The sequence below is a fragment of the Micropterus dolomieu genome, linkage group LG12 (assembly GCF_021292245.1).
Source record: "Micropterus dolomieu isolate WLL.071019.BEF.003 ecotype Adirondacks linkage group LG12, ASM2129224v1, whole genome shotgun sequence".
Classification (NCBI taxonomy): Eukaryota; Metazoa; Chordata; class Actinopteri; order Centrarchiformes; family Centrarchidae; genus Micropterus; species Micropterus dolomieu.
The window spans coordinates 27,542,503-27,563,129 of record NC_060161.1 but is presented as its reverse complement, the minus strand read 5'-3'; the positions used below and the strand labels follow the sequence as shown (position 1 = coordinate 27,563,129).

At 39.3% G+C, this 20,627-nt stretch overlaps 1 protein-coding gene across 1 annotated transcript in view; it reads left to right on the top strand.

Annotated features, from left to right (window-relative positions):
- col4a6 (collagen, type IV, alpha 6) overlaps positions 1-20,627 on the top strand; it is a 145,542-nt gene that overhangs the window by 75,945 nt on the left and 48,970 nt on the right. Inside the window, exon 4 of the mRNA XM_046064304.1 lies at positions 3,646-3,723. Coding sequence (XP_045920260.1) covers positions 3,646-3,723 — 78 coding nt within the window. The remainder of the gene's footprint in view (positions 1-3,645; positions 3,724-20,627) is intronic.

Sequence of the window (20,627 nt, the reverse complement as noted above, 5' to 3'; positions counted from 1 at the left end):
AGATTTGTAAATGATGCATGACTGAACAACACAATTAGGATCTAGACGTTCCTAGTGTAAGCTTTTAATAAGTGTATCGGTAAATAGATTTGATGAGAGATTTAAAGAGGTGGTATTATGCCTTTTGGCTTTTTCCCTCTCCTCTATTGAGTTATATCTCTTTTTTCTGCATGTAACAGGTTTGCAAAGTGAAAAAGCCCAAAGTCCAGCCCAAAGGGAGTTCCCATCTCCCACAGAAAGCTCTGCTCTGAACCGCTTGAAAACAGCTCGTTTGTAGTCCAGCCCTTCACTTCCTTTACTTGTGACGTCACAATGAAAACACATCATAAAGCTTGCCAAGCGGCTAGCGGGGTCAGGCACGCCCTCAAACCAAGCTAGTCTGAGCGGAGGCCCTTTGGCTCGACTCGCTTTTGTTTGGGTTTCCATTGTAGAAATGTTGTACCTGTACCTGCTTCCAGGTACTTTTTTTCGTATCACCTCCATCGAGGTTCCAAGCGAGCTGAGGGATACTAAAATGTAACGTGAAAACACGACAGACTGCTGATTGGTCAGAGAGAATATTCACTATTCACTGCATAGAGGAAAACACAGCTGGAAGGTTTTCATACCGCTTATCTGTCTTTATATTCTCAGTAATGTTGAAACATTTTAACCTTAAATCAAGAGAAACCTGTGTGTGTGTCGCATTGAACATTACATCGCGGCAGTTGTGTGTGGCGTCGCTATGACGACAAGCTACGTACTATCTCTGGGTACTACCTGCAATGGAAAACAGAGCAGGGCCGAGTAGAGTCGAGTCTATCGATTTGCGCTATGGTAGCATTTTTCGGCAAGGCAGCATAGATTTAGTCCTATTCGTTTATTCCTGATGGTACGATGTGGAACAATGATGTTGGACTTGTCAGTAACTTATACCATCTGCTAGGTTACGGTCTCAGTCTGAAGCGGCTTTGATTTGGATCACACTACCTTGTTTCTTACGACTCGCCCTTCTCTGCTTCTGATTGGCTAGTAGTCCTTACCTGGGAACTGCGCATGTGCAACTCTCAACAAAGATTTTGTACAAGTAAGATGCATCACTCTGTAGCTCAAGAGCGGAGCGTATAGGGTGACAACAGGAGCTGCAGCAATGTGCAGTATGAGAAAAATGTTGTTGTTGTTTTTTGAATATTAAACCATGTAAACCTGTTCTGGTACAACCCCTAATTAAGATTTCGAACCTGAAAATAACCATAATACCACCTCTTTAAAAAGATTTGAATTTGATAATCAGATTCAAGACTGAATTAAAATTCAGTTCAACTCCAATTATTGAATATTCAGCCAGGACAGGTTAAAATCAAGTACAACTGGACTTGAAGACGTTTGCAGCATAAATTAATGTACTGTGCAGGGTTGTTATATCTCTCTTGTTGACTTGTTGTTGAGTTTTTAACTAAATAATTCTCAGACGTCTTCACATGGGGTACACACCAGTCTTTCCCAGCTTCTTTTAGAAGCTTATATTAGACCCCGACTAGACACAGCTGATCCTGGTGGGTTCTTGACCTCAATTATTGTGGATGTCAACCCTCACAGACTGTGGTCACATGAACTAATGTGCCCCGCACACTCTCACCTCCTCACACTTTCTCCTCATCCAGCACCTTCCCCTGAACCTCCATCACAGCCCCGTCAACACTCTTGTGTCCCTCCTCCCCTTTCTTCATCCCCTCCTTGTCTCTCCACCCCAGTCGACACCCTTTCATCCACTAATCACATTGAAATGCCTGCCATGACCTCTGAGTGTGACCCCAAAGAGAGCCCCAAACTATGGACTCAAGCGTGTTAATTATTTATGTGTAATATATGAAGAATGCGCATTTATTTAAAGTTCAGATTCACATATAGTATTTAACATGTACAAATACACAGATAAATAGAAGACAAATAAAAAAAACTAACATGTGGACCACCACCTCCCACCCAGAGACCCAAGAAGAGAATAAATTGCATTTGATGTTTTGAAGTTTTAAGAGCCTCATATATATGAGCTTATGCCACTCAAACGTCATCTTAAAAGAGCTGTCTCTGTGCTGCTTATGAACTCTAAAAGTGGTGTTTTGTAGATCTCAGGAACAGCCATCCTGAACACAAAAAGGTTCATCTGCACTTCACTTTTAAAAGCGACAAAAGGTGTGTACAATGATTCTGAGATGTTAATTGTGGATAAAATGGGATGTACAAAGGGGAAAACCTTGCAATTCTGCAGCATCTGTTTTGGGATGTGCCGTTTTGTTATCAAGAACAAATATGCATCTTACACAAGTGTATCTATTTGGGCAAAAAAGTCATGGTACGAGTGCTTCATTATCTCCATCACAAGGGAGGAATCTCCATCATTCTAATTATTAAAGGAATATCGTCTAGATAATTTGATTAAGATGTGTTGCAGGTTAGAACAGAGGGATATAGCTGTTAATTAATACAAAATATACTAATATAAAAATGCCGTTTTGTTTCATCTTATAAATACAAATATTTAGACAAATCAATTCTTAACTCAAGATCCATTAATTGTCTTCTTCATGACATATGAGCAGTAAGATGTGTTTAAAGCTCCAGAAAAAGCCAATATGTTTTTCTCAAACAGCCAATTACATGCATACATGCACAATTCAGACATACTTTTATGCTCATGAATTAATTCTCTAGCGTTTTATAATGATGCACAAGGCTGCATTAACAACTTCTCTGTAAACATCGTCCGCCTTCTTTCCTCCTCTGTCCTCTGTGTGCGATGCCATTTTTGCACACAGTAAAGGATTATTCACGAGATTTTTTCCTGATTTAATTCATCCACTTTATTAAGTTTTGTGTATCCCTCAGTCAAGAACAGAGGTTATTAGAGTTTATTCTCATAAAAAGCTTTTTATCCTTCTCAAGGGTGAAGCCTCCTGCTTGTACTGGCTAAGAAAACAAACGCCTCACAGGTGACATTATGAAAGGGCTTCCCCGGGGCCACTGCTGGTATCACCGGCTGTAATCTTTGCTTAGAGGCTTGACTCTGGTTGTGGTTAAGGCTGGGTTGTGTATCTGTTACTAATCAATGGGGCGAAGGAAAAAGAGCTGGAGGGAAACGGCCCGTGGTCACACACTGAGTCATCTGTCCCCTATTAGAAAACTCAGGAAAAGTAAGGCGAAAGGAGCGCAGATAAAGGTTGTAAACACAACACGAAAAGGACACCTGATAGTAAATATTATGTTTGATCCATAATAAGATCAAAAACCCAGTAGCAGCACTGACTGGCTCTGATCCTTTCCTAAATCCAGTTTAACTCCCTTTGCCTCTTTCAAATTGCTCACTGATGCAGCTATTAGGATTCCTCAAATCCACATGAGTCATGGAGTTTTTTTACCTGAGCGCTCTTCTGCCTCTGTTTTCTGTCTCTTTCTTTTACACATGAAGAGATTTGAGCAAAGACTCTTGCTCTTCTACACATGTTGCATTCTGCTAAATCTGTTATTAGCCTGCTGAGGCGTCTTGCTTAAAAGAAGGGAAAGGTTAAGTTTTCCTACATGAGTGGATATTCAAACAGCAATTCACCACATGTATGTTCCAAAGCGTTGTTTGTAAACTTTGGCTCTTTTTTTTTATTTCTGCAGGGTAGCAAGTCTGACGAGCCGTGTGGAGGCCTGGACTGTAGCGGAGGATGCAGGTGCAACCCAGAGAAAGGCAGTAGGGTGAGTCATGTCTCATCTGTCTGATGCTGTCTTGTATAAATCCATTCCCATTTTTCTAATTTTTCCCAAAAGAGCGTCTTCATTTGCATGAGCATAATTGTAGTTTTCCTTTTCCGAAATAGACATAAACATTTTCAGCTGTCTTTATTAGTTATCATAAAAACACTATTTTAGCTCCTCTTCCACACACACACACACACACACACACACACACACACACACACATAGATGTTACATTTCCTGTCAGGAATGATGATACTTAGGGAACCTGTCAGACTGAGATGGTCAGTAAAGTAATAGTACTTGTAATAAGCAAGTATTTAGTGAACGCCATGATATTACTTTGCAGTTTAAAAGTAGAGGTTGTGAGGTAGGCTAATATGGCGGTGCAAAGTGAAGAAATAAATAAGATCATTCAAGAGAAATAATCATTTGAATAAAGACAGACAAAATATATAATATCACCATGACAAACTCTAGTCATTATTATGAAATGTTGTTTCCAATAAAACATTTGTAAACAGTTTAAGGCATTTTAACGTTAACACTTAAGTTGTGTACTAATACACTTAATATTTCCAGTAACCTGACCTTTTTCTAAAACTAAAATGACTTTAAATTGTCCCATCAATCATCTATAATCTATTTTAATAATAAAAGCTTTGATATAACTCCCCATCATGCAACAAATCAAGTTAATTTGTTAACTTAGGTTCGGGAGCGGGGCCACACCTCAACCACACCTCCAATCACCTGTCAAGACTACGTCTACCCGCTCTGCTCAGCCCGCCCCGCTTGTTCCAGATCGCTCGACCCACACTCCCTTTCCCTTCCCTTCATCCTTTCATCCCTACACACATCCACTCATCCTCTCTTCCCTCATCCCTGCTCCCCTCATCCCTTCCTATTTAATCAGGGCACAGCTCTCTCATGTCTCATCTAGGTACGATCTGGGGGGCTTGAAATAAGCTCTGGTGAAAACACTTCCGAGTACCCCACTGAGTCTCTGCCAACCCTCTCAGACAACATCCTTCTTCCACCATCGCCCTTCTCCTCTACATGCATTAATCCATCATCCATAATTCTATAGTTGCATGTACCTCTATATCACACATTGTTGTGGCGCGGTCCTTGCTAGTAAAAACATCTGATCACTTATGTTGGAAGCTGGGAAATTGTGCAGTTCTTCAGATGACAACAAACTTCGGTCAAACACTCTTGAACCTTTGCACCAAATTTTATAGATATAATTAAATTATGGAAGATTACCTGCAGTCTGCTGTTTTTTTTTTTTGGTCTATTGCACAGACCAGGTTGATAAGCTAAAAGTTAATTTTCTTATTTGGCAACAAGAAGCTGACAAAACAGTGTTTAGTTTGTGAGAAGTACATTTATTCCAATTGAATAAGTTCCAGTGTGTTTTGAGAATTTCATTTGCGGAAAAAATTGTCTTCACGTCATTAAGGAGCGATAACATCGGGGCTTCCCAATTTTAATTGCTATCTCCTTCCATCACACAGCTCCACACATTAACACCAACAGACATTATCAGTATTTGACACACATATCAAAGTGAGCGCCATGTTAGTTTGTGTAACACATGTTTCAACAGTCTTTAAATACAGTATAGACTGTATTGTGAGTTCTGCAGGCGAGAGATCAGACGCCCACAAAAAGGCGAGGTGTCTTTAGGCGAGGAACTCATTTTCTTGTCATTGCTACCATAAAATTAACATCAACATTCATCTGTTACCAATAATATCCAAACAAGTGTTGACAGAGTTTCAAGTGATTTGAATGGATGCACATTCTTTCAATATTTTAAGCTTTACATACACACTTATTCCAGTATATACATACACATGTCAAATGTTTACGCTTAAGAGCAGCTCTACTTTCTGATTTATGACCTGTGACAGTTAAGAGGAAGGTTTTGTGGACGCTTTATATGTCAATATAAACCTGCTGGCTTCATATGAATTCCTGGACATTAACAAGCCTCTAAACATGCTTCAGCTTTATCAGGTCGGACGAGTGAAGGCTGTAAGTGGAAGGGTTTCTCTTGATGTTATGAGAAGACAGACAGAGCTTGAGACTCAGGGGCTTTGACACCAAAGGAGAATTACAAAAGCTGTTGACTTTGGAAAAATCTGAAAATATATATTTGATGTTGGTCAGTCAGAGTCGGCCACTGCTGATAATGATGAGGGTGAAAGTATAACTTTGCACTACAGCTGCAGGCAATGCCCCAGTCGAACTCGTGCCACTCGCTGCCTTTAGGAGCGGCCGACCAACGTAAAATTAAATTTCATTAGCATTAGCGTCCTGCAGATTTAAGTGGAAAGTTCTAGCATCACCCTGTGGTTTTAATGCTGTTTCAGAAGCTTCAATTGTTTTCAAAGAATAAAATAAAATAGAGAAACACTATATTAATGTACAATTAATCAACTCTATGAATACTAATGATTACTTTCAGTGTTTAATTCACTGCTACTATCATGACACTACTGGTAATACTGTAAAATACGTTACATATCCACACTACCTTATATTTAGATTTTAATATTTGTTTTTTTAGATTTGTAAATTTTGTTATATTTTCTACTTTCGTACTTTCTATTGTTAATTTTACTAATTTTATGATTAAATTTCAATATAAGACAGTATTCAAGGGGATAGTTCTGATGTTGGAATATTATTTATTCACAGAAATGTATATTAATGTTGCAAATAACACAATAAATCAACCTATGTGCTTCTATAAGTCTAAAAAAGCTGAGACTGAGATTTTTAGTCTCAGCTCAGATTTTTTTCTAATCACAATAAAAAGATAAAATGAAATAAATTGTAACAAAATATTAAATTGTTTGCAGGACTGAGCAGATGGACAGCATCCTTTGCTGCCTTCACTCGGAATGATGTTCTGTTGCTTTCAATTGCAACCATACAATTACAAATTGTCGCCTGTAAATCCAAATGTTGAAGATCATTTCAATAAGGAGAGCTGAACCAGATTTTGAAAAGTGAAGGGGACACGTTCTCCCCATCCCCAGTGGAAATTACGTCCTTTAATGCCATCATTTTGAGCTAAAAGGTGGTATTTTTTAATGCAAAACCTTACAGCATTCTGCCATTAAATGTTCAGACTGTGTTTTTTTTTGGATTATCTCTTTGCTCACCGTTGCTCATGCTAACTCACATCTTCTTGTCTTCCTCTACTTCCTTTTGGTTTTATGCTGATGTCAAACAAAAATTGAAACGTAACCATGTACCATTGATGCGTTTATGTGAATCATTTGGAAAATCAAGCTGAGAGCTCTTTGTGTGTGTTCACTGTCGTGGAAATTGTATTCCTGGTGAGAGGTTAAGCAAATAATTGAGTTACAACAAACCGTTGTCTTTGAAGAATTTATTTAACAAAAGAGAATAAACATAGAAGTACTACAACAAAATCAGCTGGACCAGAGGTTCTGTCTCCTAAGACAGTCACTAACGTCTGGCCCAGAGCAAACAATTGCATGATCATTTACACAGTCTGAGCATCTATGTTTTGGGGAACAAAAGGTCCTTGACTGGTCCTAGTCAAGGAAGGAGAAGAACAGCTAGTGAGGAAAACAATCAACAACCCCACATCCCTGAGATAAATCCCACACATGTGGACAGACTGGAATAAGAAGATGTAAAACAATATATATAAGACATAATAAAAGGAGAAAAATAGCACTCTTATAAGTACTTGCATAAAAGATTATAAGTGTAAGAAGAAAACTATTTTCTGCTCCTACATTCACCTCTGGCTAAAAACCAGACTAACTTTAAGCTACACACTGTAGCTCGGTCTCTTTCAGCCTGTATCCAAACAACAATTACTGTCTGACACAGAAGCCTACACTTACCGCCTGCCTACTGTTCGCCAGTTTAGATAAATAACATAGTGACGGCCGCCACATTACACACAGGTACCTGCAGGTAAATGATATAGCTCAGGTAATAGCACGTACCTCTGTACAGGCCTCCTGTTAGGCCTAAATGTCACAGCCGCAGCTATATTACCTTCTTTACCTGTTATTGGTGAGAGCTGTTTAAGTAGTAAGGTGCTTATTTGTATTTGTTTTTTTTCTTTCAGTTTTACTTTTGTACTTATGGGCTGGTGAGGTGAGGTGTGTTCTCGATCATTGCTATTAGCAGCCCTGAAGTTCACAAGTGGAAAGTAGTTTAGTGTCTGTGTTTGTGCACAACAGGGATGCAGGGCTTGATCCTGAATGGTTTCCCTTTTTCACTCCGAGATAAGGAGCTGGTTCTTTTAAAACATGGGAATTAAGTGTGGTTCTTAGTTTCAGAGCAGAGGATTTTCATTGATTGATTGTTGTCTCATACCAGTCATATGAGGAAAAGTGAAACTGACTCCCATCCCGTGACCCACAGGATTCCTGGAAAAAAATGTCAGCCTCTATTTCAGAGCAGGATAAACATGAATTCAGTTAAAAACAAGATCCTGTTTACACTCCACATTATAAAGATGGCTGGTGGAAGCAGGAGTTCATGGTAGATTGGTGGTATGTGATGCAAAGCAAATTTAGAAGTGAATCCCTGCACTTAAATGAGCTATTAAGCTGGTGTTGAAAGAATTTCTCTACAAGGATCACTAATTATAATTTTTGCTGCAGCAGTTAAATCCATAATCCATTAATCTACCTATCATCACTCTGAAAAATGTCAAAACAAATAGGTTAAAAGGTTCCTACCACAAGTTCCCTGAGCCCAAGGTGACGTCCAACAAACAGTCTTAAAACCTTAACATTTTTAATTTTTAACAATAGTATGAAACAGAAAAGCAGCAGAAATCACAGTTTAGAGGTTAGAACAAGCACATGCTTGATAAATGACTTAAATGATTCACTATTAACTTTTTTTGTCAACCACCTAATCCAGTGGTTCCCAAGCTGGGGGTCCTCCAATGGATCACAGGATGGATTTAACGGATCACCGGAGGATTAATCGGGCAGAAAACAAGATAAAAACGTATTTCTGGCACATAATTGTAAGTTCATTGTTATGGATTTTACTCAGGGTATAAAAGTCCTGAAAAGCATTGAATTTTTCAGTTGTCTGAAAATCGGTCATTGTGTCATTTTGTCATTATGTCATTATCATTTTGTGGTTAATATGTCCATCCATTTTCTGCTGCTTATCTGAGTTTAGGTATCATTAATTAAAATTAATTATATTAAATTATATCGTGGTAAAAACACCAGTTGTCCTAAACCTTACAGTAATAGATATGTGACATTAAAAAAAGTTCCCCTATAAACATCATTTTGATCTTTTATAAAACTTTTTCCTTCCATTTAAAAGTGAGTGAAAGTTCAGATCTCTTCCATCTGCAGCTTTGTTCCCTTAAAAACTGCTGTAACGTGTAATTTGCAGTCTATAAACATAAAGACCCCATATTATGGCATCACTGCAAACGCAGCCGCTGCTCCTTCTGAGATAAAAGATAGGAAAATATCAGAGGAGACATTCCTTTCATGAGATAAATATTCTCATGCGAATGTCTCTTGGTATGTTTAGTTAGTCAGTGTCTCCTGTATGACTTCAAAAGATCATTCAAGTGCACATAGACATAAATTATGTTACATCATGCAGGAGCTGTATCTGCAAGAAACCTTGGCACCTTTTACTAAATAAAATAAAACAACACAAGTAATGAGATGAATCACTACTCCAGCTTGACAGAGTTTAACTGACAGAGGTTAAATGTTGTCATGTATGATTTTGTTTCTGCTGATTCCTCAGGGGGAATTTGCTGCCTGTCAGAGGACGGGGTCAGCCATGACCGACGATAGGGTTTCTCAGAAGTTCCTCTCTTAAAGAAATCAATCATAGGATTTCATAGAAACATACCTAGTCTGCTATGCAAGTACAGTTACTGTTTCTGTGAGGATATTTTACACAAGAAGAAGTAAAACTTTTGGATAATGAAAACGCAATGAAAAAATGTTTTTATTTACATGGCTTGCTCACTCATAATTGTCTGTTTTCTGAATCAGAACAAACTCAATAGCAAATAGCAACATTAAATGTAGTGGGTGCAGTCATCTTTGAGCTCACCTCCAGCAACACACCTTATATCATTTATATAACATTCTGAACCCGACCTGATTCATTCACATAAGAAGCAGAAGAGTGGCCGTGTGCTTCATTTCTAAATGAGGTTACAGTGCGTTGACAAATAGGCAGTAAAAAAGTGATTTATTGATAAGTGATTTCATTGAAAAACTGCATATAGTGCCTTTAATCAGCAGATTGTCACTGAAAAACCAATGTGAAGCTTGGAAAAAGATTGGAGTCATTGCAATAAAAAACAATTCTTCCTATTTCCATTGTCACTCGCGCTGTTTACCCACATCTGTGCCAATGACTCTGGAGGGCGTTACACACACTGGAACATTGTTATTACTAACAGAAGAGGAGGTCAGGTCTGGCATGTCAAGACATAAAAATATGAACTGGGAATTTTTCCTATACAGTCAATAAATGTGACATGAAAACCAACATCTGGTAATAACAGGAGGAACAAACACACTCTTATCAACTTATCAATCCAGATGGTGTGTGTTGGTTTTAGTTAGTTTTCATTATTAATTGCCAAAGGGCTTCAGTTTTAAAACTCCTGAGACTGAGAGAAAACACAGAGCACAAGTGTTTCAAAGCTTGTGTCATATTGGATCCATTAGATCCAATAACATCCGGTGTCACTGGGTAAACCCTCCTGGGTCAGAGGTCAGTGTTGGGGATGGCAGGATGGTTTGCGTGTGTGTGTGTGTGTGCGTGTGCGTGGTTAGGTCAACACACTGGAGCTCGTAAGCTGCAAAGGAGTCGGGAAGGATGTGCTTTATTTAATTATGCCAGAACCCCGTCTGTGTCAATCAGAAACAGAGAGACGGAGAGAGGCCTTCCGGATTTTGTTGCCAGCAGGGTCGCTCAACATTTTCTGTGTCATGCTGGAGTGAAGTCCTTCACCGCTGATAACATCTTCAATCTGTGAAATACAGTTATTAGTGGGAGGCTTAAGCAAGGATCCCCCAAACTGAAAGGAAGGACAACACAACTGAGGCAGCGCCTACATTATTATCTCATCTACAGCCAAGTCCAGTTTCATTAGGTGAGTTTATGTTGTGCTCACATGGTGCAGGTTTCTAAATAATGTTTAGTTAAATCAAATTACCACAAACTGACACACACCTGGGGCCAGGTATCTTTATTCCAGCACAGGAAAAGGCAGCTGGTAAGAATTTAAAGTTCACTAACCTGATTTTCCACTTCGACCATGGGAGATGTGTTGATTTACCAGTGGTGGAGTGTAATAAAGTACATTTACTCCAGTACTATTCAGACATACTTACTATTTCCATTTTTATGCTACTCTATACTTCTATACTAAATTTCAAAGGTAAAAATTTTACTTTTTACTTCATTAACATTATTTGAAACTCATAGTTAAAAGTTATTTTAATATAAAAGAAAACTCATGATACGCTTGATATGATATGATGAGACCACTAATCTACTCAGTTTTATATAAAGTATCTAAAATTGGCTCCACATTGATTAAAAACAACATGTTTTACATGTATTCCAGAAAAATATAATATTCAATAAAAATACTTTCTGCATACATACATTCTCCATAATACATAGTACTTTTACTTTTGATACTTTAAGTACATTTTGTTTATAATACTTTTTTTTTCTTAAGGAGCATTTTGAATTCATGATTGTAATGGAGTAATTTTAATATGGTATGGTATTTATACTTTTAGAGTAGATGTATGGATTTGAGCGCAAAGTTGAAATTTTAAAAATGCCACTAGACTACTTTTTAAATTAACTAGTTGATGCTAGTTGACTTTTGCCAGACAAAATAAAAGTTGGCTCAACTACATCTGTTGGTTGTCTTTTATTTAATTTTAATTTATCATTAAATCTAAAAAAATGTCTTACAAAATTAAATGTCAGCATTTCCTGGAGCCGAAATCCGAAGACTTTCGCTTTACAAAGATATAAAACACAAAAAAGGCAGCAAATCTTCACATGAAACCCCAACTAAGTTAGAATGAATCAGTTATAAAAAATTGTTCTTGACTTACTAAGTGATTCATGGTCTACATTTTACACAATCTGTGTGATAAGGGAAGAAACATTGTGATTAGCTGAAAGAGGGAAAAGGCAAGACACTCACACAGACAACAAAGGGGAAGCAGGAATAAAGGATGAATAGAGAGGAAAAGAGAGTTCAGCAGACGCCCCTTTTAAAATACGATGAGGGTAAAGAGATAGTGGTTGTGTGTCTTGGTGGGAAAGGAAGATAAGAAAACGAGCGATGAAACCCTCACCCCTCTGTGCGGGCCTCTCCATGAAAGAATGCATCTCTCCATCCCTGAATTCCTTCACTTTAATCCTGAAGCAGGTAGAGAGGAAAAGAGAGAGCGCGCCAGGTTGGCAAAATTCCTTTTATGTCAAAGCAGATGGAGGAAGAGACAGAAGAAGAGAAAGGCAGACCAAAATGTTCAAGAGTAATCCCTAAGAAAGGGAAAAGGGTAAAGTCACATGGACAAAATGGTTGTCTTTTTTTCTATGAAAGTAATAGTGATAAACATACTGAGGTCCCCAAAAATTTCGGAGAAAGTATAATCTAAGAAAAAACTGAATTTCCAAGATTAAAGTTTTCTGTTAATATTATTACTACAAGTTTAGAGTCAGTGCAGAAAAGAGATGAAGCTTCGAGACAGGCAAATATGAGGGACTGCAACAAAGCCACTTAAAAGCATGTGTTACATCTGAGTCATTTATAAAATGTCTGCCGTTCACTCCGGGTTTTTTATACTTTTGAACTTAGAACAGAAGGAAGTAAAATCTCATAATACTGGTTGGTAAAAGTAACTTGTTTGTGACGACATCTGCAAACCCTGCTTTTAATACAGTACAGTGGCTGTAATAACACAAGCACAAGAGTTTTTGTTCTTGTAAATCCATGACTTTTATAATTTCACGGAATATCCAAGTGTTTTTCTCATAAATGTCAACTTTGATCTTGGATATTCTGAATATTGTAAATTTGTGAAGTGTAGGGAACTATTTACTCTAACCCTAAAGCAGAAAGGAAATGAAGACTAAAACTGTTTTTTTTTTTTCAAGCTAGGGCTCAAGAAGCGAACTTGGGTTTCCCCAACAAGAAAAAAAAAATGTTCAAAAGTGCTCTATTCGATGCCCCTATTTCAGACCAAACATGAAGTGGGTGGCCCTATGTGCAAGAAATCATGATGAAGTACTCTATAAGGTGCCCTTCCACTGACATATAGGCTCCTCTGCTGTTTAACCATTAATGCATGGCCACTTTCCTGTCTTTCAATAAATCTCCCACCCCTCTCTCTCCCTCCCTCTCTCTCTCTCCCCCCATGCGTTCTCTAATGTGTTGGGTTTGTGATTATTAAGCTTGTCTGGGTTTTGCTGAGTGAGCGCTTGTATGTGTGTGAATGTATTTTAGGAGTAATGCATGTGGTAACTTTTATGTTTCTGTGTGTGTGTGTGACACTTATGGCGGTGTACCTACAGACCACACTAATGTACAAGAAAGTCTTATCAGTAGTGTCCTGTCGACCACATCACACACAACATTTCCCTTCACACGCACACACTCCTGGGGCCCCTGTATGGCATTTTATCAGGCTCTCCCTCCTTTTAAGCGGGTGTCTTAAAATGGTGGTGGTCTTTTGTTTAGGCTTCATCTTAACACACACACACACACACACACACATACACACACACACACACGCACACACACTCGGTAGAGCAGCCATTTTGTCTCCTTTTGTCCAAAATGTCTTGACAAACAAAAAAACATTTCTTTGTCTGTCAGTCTGAGCTGAAGTGATGGAAGGATGCAATTTAGCTTTGATCTTCTCTGCCTACTGTCTTAAACACACACACCTGACACTCATAGCCGGCTCATCCACTCACCAGACACGGCCTTTAGTCTAGCAAAGGTCACAGCCAAGTCCACAGTAGACCAGAGGACCAGCGGCTCCAGGATCACAGACTCAGAGATAGGGAGCTGTGTGTGTGTGTATAGTCTTCAAGGTGCTTTCACACCCTCTCTTTATCCCTTTCTCAACCTTTTCCGCCATCTCTCCTTTCTCATCACTCTCAGCTTCTTTCACCCACGTGGATCTTTGATGGCTTTGAATCCCATAACTTTAATTTATCACCACATATGAAGGTAAAGGTGAACTATCAGAAGTAAAGAAGAAGCAAGAAAAAGACACTAAATGTTGTCACTAAGGTTGTTTCCTGTTTGGTTTAAAGTAAAAACTATGAACAACAAAACAGACAACAGTAGAAGAACAAATTCAAATTAAAGGTAGACCTTCTGTATCCAAGACCGGTCGCTGCATCATGAGTGCACACTACTGCCCTCAGATGGCTGCTTTAGGAACTTCTAAAAGTAGTTAAAGCTTCTGGGAATTTTCTCAGGAAGTTAATTGTGTGCAACCCTAATGTATAATTTAATATTAGATTTGTCATGGGGGTGTGTAGGTTGATGGACCCAAATGGAGGACTCAAGCAAAGCAGGTACAATTCAGAGGTTTATTAAAGAAACTTGAGGCGTACACACTTACAAGCGGTAGAATTCAAGAATCCAAAATAACAAACTGTCCGAACAAAACAAGCGATCCAAAGGAAATCCAAAATCCAAATCCACACAAAACGAGCAGAGGGCAACACACAAGACAGAGCGCGACAAGCTACAATGACCAGACAAAGACTGAAGACACACGGCAGACATCTATACACACAGGGACTAACGAGCACGGGCGGGAGCTACACAGGTGACCGGGATCAGGACTAACGAGGCAGAGAGACAGCAGGGGGAAAACAGAGAGGTAGGGATGCAGAGGGATACCTGGGGAAACAAACATAACCAAGGTAATGGATACTAACACAGAATGATCATAAACCAATGAACAACTAATCAGACAGAGATTACAATAACGCTTGACAGGTAGACAGAAACCGAGCATGAAGCAAACACCAGATAATAACAATACGACAAGAACTAGGCCGGCACAGATCCACAAATGAACAGAACTGAACATAAGGCACAGGCAACTGACACAAGAGAAGAAACATACAACAGACTAAAACCTAATCATACTGACAGACTACAGACGTAGCAGGGAGAACAGACTGAACTAATAAGAGAACACAGAGCAGACATGGGGGCAAAAATAACAACCAACGCAGAAGTACACAGATCACTGGCCTGTACTACGAAGCGGGGTAAGTGGCCTGTCCAGGTAACTTCAGGAGTAACTTCGTGATGTCGGGTGTAACTTCCCAGTTAACCCGTACTACGAAAGGTGTATAGGTGTTACCCGAGGTCTGTTGCCATGGCACACTGAGGTCTGCATTTTTTTAAACTGCTCCGAGCAGGTTTTGTTCATGGTTAACTCGAGGTTACCCTGCTCGTGGACTACACAGCACATCTGTAGGCCTACTCAGTGTTAATGATGAGAAGTAGGATATTAATACACACCACTTCATAAAATATGTTTAGATTTCATCCTGATTTGTTCCACTGCGGTTGAAATGAAGTTATTCTGAACACAACAGCATTACGTTCTGACAGCGAGCTCTGCAGCCTCTGTGATTTTAGAGAGGAATCTTAATTAATTAACGGGATACTTTCTTAGATGTTGCCCATCTGTAGACTATAATTAATTCTCCTGAGTGTTTTTACGTATTTAGATTGACTATTTTACGTGTCCAAAAACAGGGAGCCAGGGTCGGGGTTAATAACTGAGAAAACAAATCCTAGATGAAAGTGTGAAATTTACAATTCCAATTAAGTTAACACGGGGTTAACACGGACTCAACTAACCAACATCTTATCCACCTTCATAGTACCGTTTAACTCCAGTGTAGGCAGTCAGAGTTTATCAACCCTGAGTTTGCCTGATAACCCCGAGTAGGTTGAACTCTCTTCGTAGCACAGGCCACAGGAGTAACACTAAGACATGAAACCAAAACCCAGACACAGAGAAACCAAAATCAAAACACAGAGAACGCATGGCCAAAATAATATAACACAAAACACCTCAGGACAGGATTGTGACAAGATTGACATTACAGGGAGTTGCACTGAGTTACTGTAGGCTGTGCACGTCACTCACTGTGGTCCAAAACAACCCCAAACATATTTGATGCTGTTTTTTATGTGAAAAACAAAGTCAGCTGTTGTTTTGTTTCAATGTATGTATGGTTTGGTTTCAAATAGGTACAGTGTGACAGTGACCAAACTGGTCATAACTCAAGGTCCATTTACTAGCTCTTTCTTCTCAATGAAAACTGAGGAAACTCCATCTCCTGAGATGTTAGATTCAATTGAAAGCTACAGAAAAAGCTAGCAAGTGAACCTGAAGTTGAGTTTTTTTTTCTAATTAGGTCGCGATTTTAAGCTGGTAAACGACAGCTTACCGTCGCTTTTACAGCTCAGGCCCTGCTGCTGCCTGAGTGATGATCAAATATTATTGATAAGGTTTCTCATCAGAAACTGTACAGATGGACAAACTTACAGACACAGACCAATCTAGTGTAATAACCTTATTAAAAACTTCCAGCCTGCACCAAGATGTTGTTATATACTTGAGGAATAATATCAAGGTGCATAATATGTTAGATATGAATTAAGCCGTATTAATACAAAACTACAATTATATAACCAGAAACATGTTGTGTAATTTGTAGTTTACTTCGTAATGTAAAGTCATGTTTTTTGTTTAATCATTAAGGTGACGTTCTTACTCGTCTTGTTACGATCTCAAACCAAACTCATCATACCAAATGAAAGTAAATGACAAAAAGTTAATTAGGTGGATAAATGTTAGAGGGAAAGTCTCATTGGTTTCTCTTCTCTGCTGTCTTTTCTGCACGGAGCAGGAATTAGACACTTTCTGGGTGATCTAATTTCTCTCTCTATCACACACACACGCACACACTTATTCAAAGTGAAGGTATGTGCAGAACTGGTTATTACTGATTTTATAGGCTCTTGTAATTTGATGGGATGATTTTGTCACAGTTATTTACACGCACAAATGCATAGTTAACACAAATCCAAACTATGATTTATGACGTTATTTTGTTTGGCCAAGCTCGCTACAGTGACATAACATGCAGACACTCAATCACCTTTAACCAGGACGAAAATACTTGTGCAGTTATGTTTGTGAGTGTGTGGTATTTCTTGAATCTTACTGAATACAAGTGAATACAGGGAGACATCACTGGACCCTCAGTATGTAGTCGGAGTGGCCTCACCTGCTGGCTGGGAAGACGTCAGATTGTATCAGGAGGGAGTCCAGCTGCAGACACACACACAGGAGCAGAGAGGAGATAATTCGAGGAGGAGAGTCCCACACTGCAGACACACACACACACTAATACAGAAAATACACATATTAGAGAAGTATTAACAAACTCTGAGGGAATCTCAATCCCTAGCTAGCTAAACACAGCTGGATGGAGCTCGTCATCACACACACATACCCACTTCAGTTCTTGTCATGTCGACATGAAAACCTGGCCACGTCTCTTCCCCTGTTATAAACAGAGAGGTGAAGCTGTGTGGAAACCAGGAGGTTTTGCTCAGCACATAATTTCACATTCCTGATCAATGGAATCTTAATGTTGTTGTTGGTTTGGTTTGTCCTTTTTCACGTTCTCGTCTATCTCTGCTGTCAACAGACTTCAGCGTTCTTTGTAAACTAGGGTTCGACCCCGATGAGATTTTAGACGACTGAGACCAACTCTGATGTTTGTAGATCAGCAATCTGGATTTTGTTCTTATAGTCCCAGCTTTAAACATTTACCTCTGAATGTTAAAACTCCAAATTTATGAAATACTTAAGGTGTGTTCAAACCTAATGTAGCGGATTTTAGGCATATAAAATCTATGGCAAGATGCGAGTGGACACAAACTCCTGACATTCACATAACAGTACATTAATTAGCATTTTCTTTTCTTAATTTTCTGCACTTATGCAGAAAATTGTGCACTTTTTTGCAGGTTTTTGCTGTGTAACAAAAGTGTAACAAAATACTGATGACTCTAAACGTTCATAAAATATATTTGAGAAATCATTTATCATCATTGATGAACCCCACAAAGAATATTGTATCATTTTTAAACATACGTTTTTTGTAGGTGCATGCAATTCAGTGTCAAATACCGACACTTTGAGAAAGCCTGACAGTGTCTGTATTTGCACAAGGCCCCCCTTGGCTTTCAAATAACTCCAAAGTAACCCATCCGCCATTGAGTTGTAAGTTATGTCACAAAATATGCATATTTCAACCCAAACCACAATCTTCTCCTAACCCTAACGAGTAGGTTTGGTTCCACCTTGTGCATCAAATCCAGATGTTTTGTCAGGCTTTCTCACAGCATCAGTAATTGACGCCCTGGGATGAGAATGTGTTGACAAATCATAAAACAGTAATATAATCAGTGGTGGATTAATTAATGAAAATGTACCAAAATAAAAGATCAAAAGTAAAAAAAACATAGAAGACATGGCCACCAATTAATTGTTATAAATTAAAAGATCAGCACTGGCAATATATTGCATAGAGCAATCATTCCATACTGATAACTTGTGTGATGAGAAGCTAATAGTATCACTTGAGAGTTGGCTAAGACCTAAAAATACACAGACGTCTTCATATCTTTCCATCTGCATGTTCCCACATCTGCTGTGTTTTGTTCTGAATGATACAAAGTGATTCATTCATCACTTACAGTATTTCCTCCCGACGCCCCTGTGATCTTTTTGCTCCATATGGGATTCTTCTTTCACCACTCTCTATCTCTTAACTCTCCAACTGCTCTCCCTCTTTTTTAGAGATGCTTTAACTGATGCTATTTTTCTATCTTAAACTCCCCAAAACAAAGCTGAAAATCAAGATGATATCTTGAAACAGGGTGTAACTGATGTGTCTGGTTCCCTAAACAAAAGACAAAATTCCATCTTTATTACTCACCGCAGCAGCCTAGTGAGATCCTGCAGCATCACCAAGAAACAACAACAAAACATGAATTGCCAAACAACTCGTAAGTGAGCGTAGTAGTTGATTTTTGAGCCGTTGCTGAACATCGTTTCCTCAACATTCACATCTGTATATGGTCTTTAAGGTTTAAACGAGCCCTACGTGCTAATTACATCTGCTGTTTGCACTCAGAGGTTGTTGTTGCCTCAGGCTAACTTTTTGTTTCAGCACCAATTACACCATTTAGTTAAAGTTTCTAAGACTGTGGAGTAAAAGACCTGTGTGTTATATTTATGGCATTCCTGACAGCTCATCCGGAGCACCTTTTCGTGGGAAATGTCGGCTCTTTGTTGGAGAAATGTTTTTTTTTTTTTGTTTCACTTAAGGCTCATGATGTTATGCATTCAAATAACAAAAAGACCAAAAAGCATTATAGCTGTCTTTTGCCCTTGAGTTTCCTTCTCGTACTGTAGCGCACTTCCCGTCCGACAGCTGAGAAAACACCACAACTATATTACATCATCACCGTGGGATAGCAGCGCACGCTGACCGCTAATGGGGGTTTTATTGGAGGGGTAAGCACCTGGATGAAAAGAGAGAACAGGTTGTTTGTTTAACGTCGGCCGTCACCACAAACAGACGAGTCAAAGGTACAGAAGAGGGGTGGGAATCACTCTCAGGGACCATGCAGGCAGAAAAAACGTGGTCTGTGGAAGAAAAGAACATTATAGACAAGACTCATATGGAGCAATGCCCAAATTTAGATGTTTCTTCACGTGTAAATGAAGTGAACATCGGAAAAGGTGATGAAAAAGGTCATGATTTACACTTAATTTAAAGAGGAAGAATGACACCAAAACTCTGTCGATAAACAATCGACATATGACTTTCATTTGATCACATGAACTTAAACAGCCAAAATGAACAAATCTAACCAAATCAAACACAGGTGTGATTTTATTTATATGCTCTCTGAGAAGTTCAGTAGACACCCGTATGCTCCCTCTCTCTCTGTCTGTTTGTCTCTCTCTTTCTCTCTGTCTGCCCCGTCTTTGGTCGCTGTATCATCACTCATCCTGAGCAGGACCAACATGTCTGAGATAAATGAAGGTGTTTGGGTTCGCTGTCTGATCGCTGGAGGGGATAGGAGGGAAAAAAAGATGACACAACCTAAACATTCCCATCTAGCGAGGATTTCCCTCTTTCTCTTGTTTGTGTGTGTAGGCGTGTGTGGGAGCTGCTGACTTTTTAGTTAGTGTTTTCAGTTGTTTCATCTCCAACGGCATCAAAAGTCCCGTTCTTTGAGCACTTTTTGTAGCCATTTGCCTTTTTGTCGAGGGCGTTTGAGGTTCTGCCGACTCATGCGTGTGTTTGCATGTGGATCAAACTGTAATTGGGTTATCAGACTGCCCTGCTGATTAAACTTGCACCCGAAGACCCAACGTTGACCCCCCCCGCGCCCCATGTGGCTCTCATCACCGTCCCCCAGTGAGCATGCGGTGTGACAGCTAAAATCTTCCCCCTAGCGCAGTCGGTGCTCAAAACAATGCGCCCTGATAAATCCTCAGAGGGCCCGAGGGTGTGTGTTCGTGTTTGTATGTGCGTGTGCGTTCATGGACAGCACACACGCACCCTGGTTTTCACATGCGCGGCGGCTAGAATCTGTCTGTCCAAGCACTCTCCTCTATCAGGAAGTGAGGTAGGCCCAGTGGGAGCAGTAAGTCCAGAGAGCTTAGTGGCCCCGAATAGGCTCCATTGTGCCCTTTGTGCTGGAGGGGATTTGGGCCTACAAACTG